Source organism: Oryctolagus cuniculus, chromosome 8 (assembly GCF_964237555.1).
Source record: "Oryctolagus cuniculus chromosome 8, mOryCun1.1, whole genome shotgun sequence".
NCBI classification, from domain to species: Eukaryota; Metazoa; Chordata; class Mammalia; order Lagomorpha; family Leporidae; genus Oryctolagus; species Oryctolagus cuniculus.
Genome location: NC_091439.1, coordinates 91,488,894 through 91,502,683, shown reverse-complemented (window position 1 = coordinate 91,502,683; position 13,790 = coordinate 91,488,894). Strand labels below are relative to the sequence as shown.

At 39.7% G+C, this 13,790-nt stretch overlaps 1 protein-coding gene across 5 annotated transcripts in view; it reads left to right on the top strand.

Annotated features, from left to right (window-relative positions):
* The window catches only part of MTHFD2L (methylenetetrahydrofolate dehydrogenase (NADP+ dependent) 2 like), a 151,372-nt gene extending 142,511 nt beyond the window's left edge, over positions 1-8,861 (top strand). For all 5 annotated transcript variants that reach the window (XM_008267752.4, XM_051819695.2, XM_051819689.2 and 2 more), the window contains one exon: positions 6,207-8,861. In XM_008267752.4, coding sequence (XP_008265974.1) covers positions 6,207-6,319 — 113 coding nt within the window. In that variant the 3' untranslated portion in view covers positions 6,320-8,861. The remainder of the gene's footprint in view (positions 1-6,206) is intronic.
* Positions 8,862-13,790: the final 4,929 nt, after the last annotated feature.

Sequence of the window (13,790 nt, the reverse complement as noted above, 5' to 3'; positions counted from 1 at the left end):
CTTTTGCTTTTATTCTTCCCTCTCTGTAGTGCTTTTTCTCTCCCTTCCCTGCCCCTACCATCCCCAGGCATCCATCAGGAATTGCAGCTTTTCTGTAACTTTATGAATCGTTCACTGACGCCCATACATGATTTCTGTTCCTTGTCTGATGCTCCTACAATAACTTGAATTCATTCTTAACACATTATACTTGATGTTATTTTTGTAGTTCTCCTCTTTTCCCTACCTTAGGTGATAAGCACTTCTTTAGAAAAATGTACCACATAAGACAGTAAATTTCTGGGACTGGCATTGTGGTATAGCAGGTTCAGCCACCACCTGCAATGCCACATCCCATATGGGAACTGGTTTCAAGGCCTGACTCTGCCACTTCTAGTCCAACTGCTTGTTAATGCACCTGGGAAAGCAGCAGAGGATGGTCTAGGTACTTGGGCCCCTGCATCCATCTGGGAGACCCACATGAAGCTGCTGGCTCCTGGCTTTAGCCTGGCCCAGCCAAGGTTGTTACAACCATTTGGGGGTGAACCAGCAGATGAATGATCCCTCTCTCTCCCTCCCTCCCTCCCTCCCTCCCTCTCTCTCTCTCTCTTTCTGTCTCTGTCTCATTTTGTCTCTCCTTCTATCTCTGTAACTCTGCCTTTCAAATAAATAAATATTTTTTTTTTAAAAAGACAGGTTCCCAATTTAATTTTATGCTGCTGCAAAACACATTTTTTCCTCAAAGATTAAAATACTTTGACTATTGGTCTTAGCAAAATATCTACGAGGCTGTACCTGGACTAAGCATTACCTATTTCTTTCGTGCTATCACATACAACTACTCCTCTTTATTCTTACATGTTACTTTACTGACTTTCTTGCTGTGTTCCCAAGAGTAAAAGTAGCTTCCTCTATCCTCTCCAAAAAGAATACACTGTATTGTTCATCTTTCTGTATCACCTGGAAAAGTTTGGCATAGATTTGCCACATATACTCAGAATCAGTTAAGTCCTCCAAATGTATCCACAGTGCAGTAGACATTTCATTTGTAGCATACATTATAACCATAGCTAAATTATTATTTAGGTAATTATATCTCGCTAACTAGACTATGTACTCCAAGAGACAATAACTATGTTTGCCTTGCTCAAGAAACATTTCTTGTGAATCTATCTGGGCCAGTTTGTTGCATGTGTGGGAACAGTGAATAATCAAGTATAGGGCTAGGAAGTGATGCAAGGCATAGATGTTGGGCCAGATTTTAAAACGTCTTTATTGCCATGACAAAGGATTTATATTTTATCCTAGAGACATTGAAGATCCATAAAATGTTTGAAAGCTGAAATGATCTAATCTGTGTTTTAAAGGATGAATCTGGCAGCAGGTTGGATGGCTGCTATAGTAGAGTAGGAGCTGAGAGACTACCATAAATTATAAAATAAAAAAGGTCACATATGTCTTCTGTTCCTATTTGCCTATCCCCTTTGCAATGAGACTCTGCCAATCTTCCTATCCCAAGGCTTTGAATTTGGACTTGATCATGTGACTCTCTTTGGCCAATGGGACATTAGCAGCAGTGAAGCAGAAGAATGAAAAGCATCTGTACACTGGGTTTTCTGGACTTGACTGGGAACCTAAGGCCACTACTGTACAATGTAGCCTCACTGAAGCAGTGAATTTCAACCAGTCTTTAAACATCCTCCACCCTGTTTACATGTGGAACACTCCTCCCCACCCTTAGAAACATCTCTTACTTCAGACAATGATTCACAGTGGTGCATTTCAGAGCCTTGCAGTGGAGGAGGCATATGCAATTTGTCTTCATTTTTCAGTAGGTTCCAACATACTCTGTGATTGCAAATTGCAGCTATACAAATCTCATAAATCAGTGAATGAACAGTTAACTCAGCCTAGCCTCTAGAGAGGAAATGGTATTTATGTCATCTGAGAAGGAAGAGTAAATTTTCATAGATGAAGAAGTAAGGGAAGAGCATCTCTTCACCGAGAATAAATAGTACACAAAAATGCACAGGCTCTCTAACATTCTAAATCATGCTAGTGGGGCAGGCATTTGCTATAGTGGTTAGAATGCCACCATCCTATGTGGAAGTGCCTGGGTTTGAGTCCTGGCTCAGATGCCAATACCAGCTTCTGCTAATGCACACACAGGAGGCAGCAGCAGATGGCTTAGATATTTGAGTTTGAGTCCCTGCCACCTATAGGGAAGATCTATATTGAGTTCCAGATTCCTGGTTTGGCCCTGGTCTAGTTCTGGCTGTTGTGAGCATTAGAGAGTAAACCAGCAGATGGGAAATATCTGTCTCCATGTCTGTCTGTCACACTGTTTCTCTGTTTCACAGTAAATAAAATAAAATGAGATAAAATTTAAAAAGTACAGGCCAGCTCTGTGGCTCACTTGGCTAATCCTCCGCCTGAGGCGCCGGCATCCCGGGTTCTAGTCCCGGTCAGGGCGCCAGATTCTTTCCCAGTTGCCCCTCTTCCAGGCCAGCTCTCTGCTGTGGCCCGGGAAGGCAGTGGAGGATGGCCCAGGTGCTTGGGCCCTGCACCCGCATGGGAGACTGGGAGGAAGCGCCTGGCTCCTGGCTTTGGATCAGCGTAGCGCGCAGGCCATAGCGGCCATTTGAGAGGTGAACCAATGGAAGGAAGACCTTTCTCTTTGTCTCTCTATCTCTCTCACTGTCTAACTCTGCCTGTCAAAAAAATAAAAGTAAAAAAATAAATAAATAATTTTAAAAGTATATAAATCATGCTGGCAATGCCATAGCTCTTTCAGAGAAATCTATGAAATTTACTTCACAGGGTTTAAAGTTCTCAGAGAGGTCATTCAAATAAGTTCTCATGATAAGTATTACTTTTCCTCAAAATATTTTTTATTTTCAGGAACTTATTTTAAACATTACCAAGTCATTTCCACCTAAGTTTCATCTCCTAGAGCAAGCTTCACCCAGACAATAGGATTTGATGATTGTTTTATTTTCCTTGGTTGTTAGTTTCAGTAACTCTAAAATCATGATGACTATGAAATCGAACTTAACCCTGATTTTGCCATATATGTTCATTAGTCTCTTCTGAAAGCACTGTTATCAATCAAAAGTTATTACCTGACTCTCAAATATATATAATTTTTGGTTACTTCCCCTGTACACTCCCTTAATGTACTCCCCACACAGTAAAGTCTCAGATGGAAATTGCTCCCTCAACCTACTCCCACATTGAATCTCAGAGAAAGAAGTCACTGTCCCATCATGCTTCCATATTTCTCCTCACTGGGGCATGTATAACATCAGTTCCCTACACAAAACTGGATTAATCTTTAAAAGCATCATCTTTTCAAGCAGGTGCAAACCTTGTCTGCCCTAAGGGAAAGTCCAGCCAATGAGAAATTATTCCGGTGATATAATGCTTGTTAACTTTTCAGACATGGTTGGGCAAGATGCTTTTCAAGCATCAAACATGAATTGATTTTAAATCTTTCTCATGTGACTAATTTTGTCTCATAAGTCTCCTCTAGCTCTTAATAAACACTATGCTTAGGATAACCCTGAAATAATTATGCGAAATCAATAGAAGAGAGAACTTTTCGTAGGCACTGATATCTGTACCCACTGGCATTAATTTCCCACCTTTCTTGAGAAATCACATTCTTCCATTTCCTGATCTTCATGTAAGTAGTCAAAGAATTAATAGCAGATAAGTATGAATTTCTTTCTCAGGCATGGATTCTCCTGAAAATCATTTCAAAAGGAATAGACTTAATATTTTTCTTAATCAAATTCATCATTGTCTTCCTCCTATGACCGTACGAAAGCTTCACCTTCACATCTACCTACTTTATTTCAAAGATAAATAAATTGAAACAAGTTTTTTGAATAATGAGGTGTGTTCACAGTAATATTGTTATCTCTTGCCCAGTGAGTCATTTACAGGGCTTCACTGATGCCACTAAATGCTTACTCATGTCTAGAGACGCTCTAGCCCAGATGACAGGAAGGCCCATTAGCCATCACGCAGTCTGATTCTGTGAAAAGCAGTGGAAAAGGGTGAATATATGTTGGTGTCAACCATAAAGTGTGCAAAAATGCAGATACTGAGCTACACGTTTCCAGCAGGTGTTATTTCATACAACAGCTCACTCAACTCCATCTTCTCCCACACAAACCTCACTTTTTCAGCAAAAGAATGGGATGATAAGCATGTTGTTGTAAAAACATAATTTGGAAGAGAGGATCACGATACCTGAATGGACCAGTGGTTTATCTTATCTGACACCCAGGAACAAAGCAACTTGACCCCCCAAATGGCCACAACAGCTGGAGCTGGGCTTCTCCAAAGCCAGGAGCCAGGAACTTCCTCTAGTTCTTCCACACCAGGGCAGGGGTCCAAGTTCTTGGGCCATCCTCTACTACTTTCCCAGGCCACAGCGGAGAGCTGAATCAGAAAAAGAGCAGCCAGGACTAGAACTGGTGTCCATATTGGAATGCTGGCACTGCAAACGGAGGATTAACCTACTGCACCACAGTGCTGGCCCCTATATTGGTGAGTTTTTAAGAAAAATATAGGCAAGTGACATTTTGTTCACTTTTATGGGATAATTAGGAATTCCTTCTTTGGATAGGGTGGGAGTATCCCAGGTAGAAGGAACAGCTAGAGCAAAGAAGGAAAGCCAGCTGCTTATGGGATGGTGTCAGCCAGCCTAGTGTTCCTGCAGCATAGAGAACACTGAATGGAAGTACTGCAATGGACACGGTCTGCTTCAGGGATCGAGAGGTACTCTACAGAATGAAAATAATCTCTTCTGAACCATAATATTTTTGTCTTTTCTTGGTGACTTAGCATTAGAAGATTCATTTCACAAATAAGCTGGACTTACTTTTTTTTGAGTGTGTGATGTATTCAAGACTACTTAGAATTTTCTTAAAGTAAACGAAGACTATTCCTTTATTTTTCTTATAATTAAAAAAAATTATTCCAATTGACTATACCACCTCAAACAAGATACATTTCATAAACCATCTTTAAAGGGGGCAATGCAAACTGTAAAAAAATAATATTTAAGAAGTAGAAAGCCTGGGCAGGTGTTTGACATTGTGGTTAAGATGTTGCTTAGGACATCTGCATCTCATATTGCTGGGCCAGGGTTTGAGTCCTGGCTCCACTTCTGATTTCATCTGCCTACTAATTCTCACCCTGGAAGGCAACAGCTAGATCATGGCCCAAGTGATTGGGTCCCTGCCATCCATGTGGGAGACCCAGCATGAGTTTCTGGCTTCTGGCTTCAGCCTGACTCAGCCCTGCCTTATGAGTGCATTTGGGGAGTGAACAAAAATCTCTGTCCCTGTTTCTCTGAAATAAATAAATAAATAAATAAATATTTTTAAAAGAAGTACATATGAACAAACTTTTAAAAGGCAATCATCTTAATAACATGGTTAATAATATTGTACACTTAAAAAATGTTATCCATGCTTACTTTGTTCTAAAAGAGCTCATCTGGAAAAACCTCATTGTTCTTGTTCACACAGGGAAGCACTAAAAGCCATCAAGTGAATGAATGCGTGGAGCATGTCCCTTGACTGTGTGGGTGTGAACCTTCTTAAATAAAACCTTCTTAAATAACACTTGCTCAAAGTTCTCTGCTATTTGCTTTGAGTATATTCACTTATCAAGACATCTTCATACTTTTGAAGAGGACTATGTTTATGTATGTGCTCAGTAATTCAAATATATTTAATGGTTTCTATCAGACTCACAATGGAATGCATTATATACAACATACTTGGTAATTCTGTCATAACAAAAATAATTCAACTTAATGATATGGGCTAAACTTTTTACATCCCAGCCCGGTTGTGATCAATATCATGTATTTTAGAAGTAGTTAACTGGAATTACAAGTAATTGTGTCAATCATGAGTGGTAGCTCTCCACCAGGTAAAACTAAGTGAGCTAAATGAGCCTATAAACTGGGTTCCACTGTGTTCTTTCCCTCCACCTTAGATACCATATGCAGACGTGGTTGTCTAAGCATAGCGTGTGTATGTGTGTGTGTGTGTGTGTGTGTGTGTTGTAGCCTACTTCATTCTAAAAATGATTTGAGGCTGTTAGTTATATGCATAATGCACAATTCCCCTCATTTGTCATGCTGAAGTATATGAAATTCTCAGAAAAATTTAAAAATAGAGTATACTTTCTGTGTCCTCTGTCAGCTGTTCAGAAGCAAGCCGGCTTCATCACTCCAGTGCCGGGCGGCGTGGGACCCATGACCGTGGCCATGCTACTGAAGAACACCCTTCTGGCGGCTAAGAGAGTCCTGTACTAGACACAGGGGTGAGCCAGGCACGTGGCAGTCATGTTGATTTGTTTGACAAGGGGCAAAACTTTTATATTTTACTACAAAGGTATTTATTTCTAAATTGTATTTATTTTTTCATGAATAAAATCATCGTGGATCAGACGATTCACCCTTTACACATTTCTTGCTTACAGATTGTGAGTTTTAGGGAAAAAATGAAACAAATCCCAAAGATAATTTGAGTAACAATTACTTATTTTGTGGAAATTTGTTCATAATGTTAAAATAACAAAGGGCTCATAGTAAATAAATATATTTCATGTAATAAAATATCACACTCACTTCGTTTTCAAGAAATATTTTGTCGAGAGGGAAGAGATGTGCAATTCGGGACATGCTCAAGCTGACTTACCTCAAACAGTAGAGTTAGAAACATACCAGGGGATTCGAATTCAATCCCATCGAGGTAGCATGTACCAATGCAATCTCACTAGTCCCAGTGATCAATTTCTGTTCACAATTGATCATAATGATAGGACTAAGACCCAAAGGGATCACATAAACAAGAATAGTGTCTGCAAATACTAGCTGATAGAATCAAAAAGGGAGAGAATGATCCAACATGGGAAGTGAGATACACAGCAGACCCATAGAATGGCAAATGTCCTAACAGCACTCTGGCCTCATAATCAGCCCTTAAGGCATGCGGATCCGGCTGAAATGCCCATGAGAGTATTTCAGGCATGGAAAGCCAAGACACTCTGGGGGAAAAGAAACCTAAATGAAAGATCTCCGTGAGTGAGATCCCAGTGGAAAGAATGGGTCATCAAAGAAGGAGGTACCTTTCTCTGAAGGGAGGAGAGAACTTCCACTTTGACCATGGCCTTGTCTAAAAATGATCAGAGTCAGTGAACTCAGGGGGCTTCCATAGCCTTGGCAGCTCAGGACAAGAGCCTAGGGTGATTACTGAGGCCATAAACAAGAGTGTCCCTTTGTTAAGTCAACAACAGGAGTCACTGTGCACTTACTCCTCATGTAGGATCTTTGGCCTTAGTGTGCTGTACATTGAGATTCAATGCTAGAACTAATACTCAAACAGTATTTTTCACTTTATGTTTCTGTGTGGGAGCAAACTGTTGAAATCTTTACTTAATGTATGCTAAACTGATCTTCTGTATATAAAGAGAAACGAAAATGAATCTTGATGTGAATGGAAGGGGAGAGGGAATGGATAAGGGGAAGGTTGCGGGTGGGAGGGACGTTATGCGGGGGAAGCCATTGTAATCAATATTCTGTACTTTGGAAATTTATATTCATTAAATAAAAGTTAAAAAATATTTTGTCAGCCTCATTAGATGCCCATGTAAAATGGAATTTGGATTTTGCCATAACCACATTCACTTTCTAATACATTTTATGTTCTATGTCACATGCTGAAAAAGAGCTTACTTGCTAAAAGAAAGTAGATGTTGAGGCTAAAATCTTGATATCAGATATACCCCAAATATATCCTGTGAGGTCATACTAATGAAAAATTATGTTCCTAAATAAGGGAAGGAAAATATTCAAAGAAGGACAAAAAATGTAGTGTTACTTAGAAAAGTACTGATTATGTCACATCATGAATGATTGTGTCCCATGGTACAAATATATGAAGAATGTATTAGGTTTATATGTCATTTCTTTATTTGCTAAAAAAATATGGGCAGTACCTTCACTGAGTAATCATGGACAAGCTCAAAATTAAGTAAATACATAAAACAAAACCAAGCAGTCCTGCGCCAAAGCTCAAAAGGCTAATCCTCCACCTGCGAAGCCGGCACACCGGGTTCTAGTCCTGGTCGGAGTGCCAGATTCTGTCCCGGTTGTGCCTCTTCCAGTCCAGCTCTCTGCTGTGGCCCAGGAAGGCAGTGGAGGATGGCTCAAGTGCTTGGGCCCTGCACCCTCTGGGAGACCAGGAAAAGCACCTGGCTCTTGGTTTCGGATCAGCGCGGTGCACTGGCCGCAGCGCGCTGCCCGCAGCAGCCATTGCAGGGTGAGCCAATGGAAAAGCAAGACCTTTCTCTCTGTCTCTCTCTCTTTCACTGTCCAATCTGCCTGTCAAAAAAAAATGCGTATATTTTATAACAAATATCAGATAAAATATGGTATGAGTGAGGCTATCATTAAAGAGTAGTAACTGTTATTTTTGTTCACTAATTCAGAAATCCAACAGGAAAATATACTTTCAGTGTGCCAAAATGAAACCTTTAGGCTACAGCTAAGTCTAATGCTTTGTTGCCCACAGTTCTTCTGTTATGACTTTTGCTTCTCAAAGGAAATACAATGTTTTGAGCATAATGTAAATTAGGAAATACATGTGAATGTTAGTTGAAGGTTGCTTTGACACTGCTAGAGCCACATAACTGGTGTTTCCATGCCCAAATCCCAGTATGTTTATGTACCAGTAATGATTACCCAATGTATGTCTTTACCTGTACATTCTTGATCACTTGTGTGGAAATACACTAGATGTTTATAATTAATAACATTTCAACTACATAATAAAAGCAATTTGAGGAGGAATGTATTCTTTTTTATGATGGCTCTGAGTTTATTTGTTTATATATTTGTTACTCATTTCTTTAATGTAAGAAAATATTCTGGGAATGGCACTGTGGTGTAGCAGGTAAAGCTACTGCCTGCATTGTTGGCATCCCATGTGGGCACCACTTCAAGTCCTACCTGATCCACTTCTGATCTAGCTCTCTGCTATGGCCTGGGAAAGCAGTAGAAGATAGCCCAAGTCTTTGGGTCCCTGCACCCACATTGGAGACCTGGAAGAAGCTCCGGGCTCCCGGCTTCGGATCAGTGCAGCTCTGGCCATTGCGACCACTTGGGGAGTAAACCAGCAGATGGAAAACCTCTTTCTCTCGCCCTCTCCCTCTCCCTCTTCTTTTCCCTCTCCCTCTCCCTCTCTCTCAATCTGAGTCTCATATAAATAAATAAATCTTTTTTTAAAAAAAGAAAATATTCCATTGTATATTCATTCCTTCATCAGTCTAGACAAATCTTTCTCTGACAACACTGACAGAAATTTAAAATTTAAATTCAAAGCTCCCAAGCAAACATTTCAGAGAAGGCCTCATTAATTTTTAAAGTCCCTAACTCCCAAACAAACAAAATGACTGCACAGGGCTAATTTGAGTCCTGGATGTTCTAGTTCCAATCCAGCTTTGTGTTAATGTACCTGGAAAAGCAATTGTGTGAGACCTGGGTGGATTTCCTGGTTTCTGGCTTTGGCCTGGGTCAACCTGGGTGTTGCCATCATTTGGGGTTGAGCCAACAGATGCTAGATTGATATCTCTCTCTTCTCCCACATCCTTCTCTCTCTTTCACCCTGCCTTTCAGGTAAATACATATATCTTTAAGAATATAGTTTAGTGGTTAATATATGCTTACTTGAAATGAATGCCTATCCTCTTCCATTGACATTACCTCAGAACTCTTATTATGTCATCACCTCACACTCAACATGTCTTAAACTGAACATATTATCTCTGCTCCGAAAGCAAACAAACCCCTCTTTACACCTTCCTCATGTTGACAGATGAGAACATCTTCTTGCTTCTGACTACAATTCCCATAACTTACAGAGTACAATATAAATTCTGATTTACTAAGGATTCCTGTAATCTATTTTTGCATATTTATCCAGCTGTATTTCCACCACTCTACAACCCAAGTTTCCCATTTCAGTCTGACTGTCACCCTTGCTTTGTATTATTGGTTAATTCCCATTAGTTCATCAGCGTCATCTTAACAGATACTTGGCAGATACAGACAGAGCAGGAGCAAATCTGTCTGCAAGCACCTGTCCAATGCCACCATATAACTCTTTTATAGAATCCAACATCTATAGAGTCAGGATATGAATGAATGAACTTTATCTTTTATATGATGACAAAGATGCCTAGTTCGCTAAAGTTTAATTAGGTTACTCTAAATTTTCTCTTTTAAAAAATACTTATTTGTATTTTTTAGGCAGAGAGAGAGAAAGAAACAGAGATACACAGAAATATTCCAAATGTAGATTTACTCTGCAAAGGGCTGAAACAGAGTTTAGCAAGGCTGAAGCTAGGAGTCCAAAACTTGATCTGAGTCCTGTATGTGGGTGGAAGGGATCTAAGTACTTGAGCTATCATTTGCTGATTCTAAGGGTACACAATAGCAGGAAGCTGGATCAGAAGCTCATCTAGGGGCTGGCGCTGTGGCGCAGCAGGTTAAAGCCCTGGCCTGAAGGGCCGGCGTCCCATTTAGGTGCCAGTTCTAGTCCTGGCTGCTCCTCTTCTGATCCAGCTTTCTGCTATGGCCTGGGAAAGCAGTTGAAGATGGCCCAAGTGCTTGGGCCTCTGCACCCACATGGGAGACCTGGAAGAAGTTCCTGGTTCTTGGCTTCAGATCAGTGCAGCTCTGGCTGTTGCGGCCATCTGGGGAGTGAACCAGTGGAGGGAAGACCTCTCTCTGTGTCTCTACCTCTCTATGTAACTCTGTCTTTCAAATAAATAAAATAAATCTTAAAAGAAAAAAAAAGCACATCTATGCACTCCCAGTATGGGATATGGGCATTGCAATTGGCATCTTCACTTATGGCATCTAATGCCAGCCCATGAATGCACTTCTTGATTGGGCCTTGACCTTGATCCACTGAGCCCAGTTTTAGCAAAGAGTCATGTAAGTCTTTTGATGGAGAATTTGCTCCATGGTATCTGGTTGAACTTCCCGTCTCTTCTTAATGCCTAATGGGTTGCTTTTATCAAGAATCCTGATGAAGCAGGTTAGCAAGGATCTCCTCTACCTGTGACATCTAGTCAAATTCTTAGTAATTTTCCATCAACTGACCCCAGCTGTATTGTATCTCTACTGTATTACAATAGTCTTTTAAAAATATGTATGTATGTGTGTATATGTATGTATTTACTTGAAAGGCAGAGAGAGAGAGAGAGAGAGAGAGAGAGATTGATTTTCCATCCACTGGTTCACTACCCAAATGGCTGCAACAGCCAGGGCTGGGTAGACGAAAGCCAGTAGCCAGAAACTCCCATTTGGATCTTCCACATGGTACTTGGACCACCATTTGCCACCTTCACAGACACATTGGCAGGAAGTTGGACCAGAAGCAGAGCAACCCAGACTAAAACCAGCACTCTGATATGGGATGCTGCTGTCCCAAGTGGCAGCCTAACCTGTTGCTCAACTCCAGCCCCAACCACCTAACTTTCTTGATGATCACCATATACTCGCTGTTTACACTCATTCAATAGTAACAGTGATCTTAATTGAGCACTTATTATGTGATAAATGTTCTCTCTGTTTGTATCTCTCTCTGTCCTTCTCATCTTTACTTCTATTGACTGTCTCCATTTGATAAATGAGGAAATTGACCCCCTTGGTTATGAAAAAGTCTAAGCTATGACCAAATGGATAGTAAAGGTAGAATCTACATTCAAAACAAGACCTGCTGGCATGACATGAGTCAGAGCCCACTCTCCTCACTGTTTCAGTGCTCAGCATCATCTAGCATTCCTTCTCTTATCACTACATGTTTATTATCTTTTTGATTAAGTTCAAATGAATCTGTCCATAAAAATGGCATGAGAGTTTGACAAAGCCTCAAATTTTCTGTATATACAAATTGATAGCAGTTATCACTATCTACCCAGTATTGTAGTTATGTATGTACATTTCCCTCGCCCCCTTTAGTTCTTTGAGGTCAGCATCCATGTATGATTTGCCCATTTCTTACAGAAGAAGAAGGAAAGAAGGAAGGATCAAGGAAAGAAGGAATGAAGGGTGGAGAGGGAGAGAAGGAAGTGGAGGGAAGGGAGACAGATTTCATTGATTATTTACTGTATATTAAGCAATGGATTTACTTGAAGATTACTGAAGAAAAAGTCAAGATGTGTGTGAAAAACTGTAGAATCAAAAGTAGATACTAACTACAGTTAACAGTTATTACAAAGGCGATCATTGTACTTCTGTGTCTCAGTCTTAGAAATATTTGATGTGTTGGGGCCAGTGTTGTGGCATAATGGTGAAGCTGCCATCTTCAGTGCCAGCATCCCACATGGGTGCTGGTTCAAGTCCTAATTGCTCCACTTCTCATCCAGCTCTCTGCTGTGGCCTGGGAAAGCAGTAGAAGATGGCCCAAGTCTCTGGGCCCCTGCACCTGCATGTGAGACCTGGAAGAAGCTCCAGGCTCCTGGATTCGGATCGTCTCAGCTCCAGTTATTGTGGCCATTTGGGTAGTGAACCAGCAGGTGGAAGACTGACCTCTCTCTCTCTCTCTGCCTTTCAAATAAATAAATAAATATTTTTAAAAGAAATATAGAAATATTTGATGTGAGTCCTAACATCTCCTTTCAGAAAGAGTAGAAGGAGTTGTGACAGTTTATTTAATCTTTTGTAAATGAGTTCTTAAACTCTCAAAATTGGTGCAAAGTAAATTATTTGACTTGTAATTAAAATTCCATTTCCTTGAAAAAATATTATGTAAAAATTCGTTTAATAGTAAAGTTAAAAAATACCTATGGAAGTAGAAATAAAAAAATGTAGGGACATTTAACGTGAGCAAAGTACTATCTATTTGCTTAACTTGAAAATGATGACTCCATGGTAAGTGATTGCCCAAGTTATAATGAGTTCAGCAAGCTCATTCTTGTGTAGTATCTTTAAAGCCAAATTCCTATTTGAATACTGAAAGGGATCCTTTCTGATAAATCTAATTTGCTGGGTGGACATGATGAAAATGATAACCTATCTTGACGTGAGCAGGTTTTCAAGGTACAGAAAATATGAGCAGTTGAAATCCCAGATAGAACGACACAACACCTTGGCAAAATGTATTTATCAATTATTTATACTGATTTGGAACAAGTGAAAGTTTATAGGAAGCCCCTATATTCAGAAAATGTAACAGCAGTAGTTACATAATTTGGCTTTTAAAATGCAATTTAGTAATCCTTACTAGATTCACATTTAGAAAAATTTGAATATTGGATTAAGTTTAAAACTTTTTTTCATTAGATGGACCCAAACTCAGTGTCATCATAATTTTATGTTAATGGAGAATTTTAATATTACCATTATTAATATATTATTAATACAAATACAATTTTTGGTACTTTGTATTGGTCCTCTCTAACCTAATCATTGTTCTTGGAAATGAGTGGCCCATTCCACTTACTCAAAAAAAAAAAAAAAAAAAATTAAATGGCAGAATGACGCAAGCATTAATGTCACACTATTAAAAGGACGTTTATTTACAGAACTTGTAGTAAAACTAGTAGAAACTAAAATGGGATGTTAAACCTGTTTTTCACAAATTTACAGCAATCAAATTACAGAATATCTCAATTTGCAATGGAACTCATGGTCTACATTGAAAGCTGATGTAACTATAGTTTCAACTATGTCTGATGTTAATAGGTTGGGCTGCTTCCTCATTTGCAAATATCTT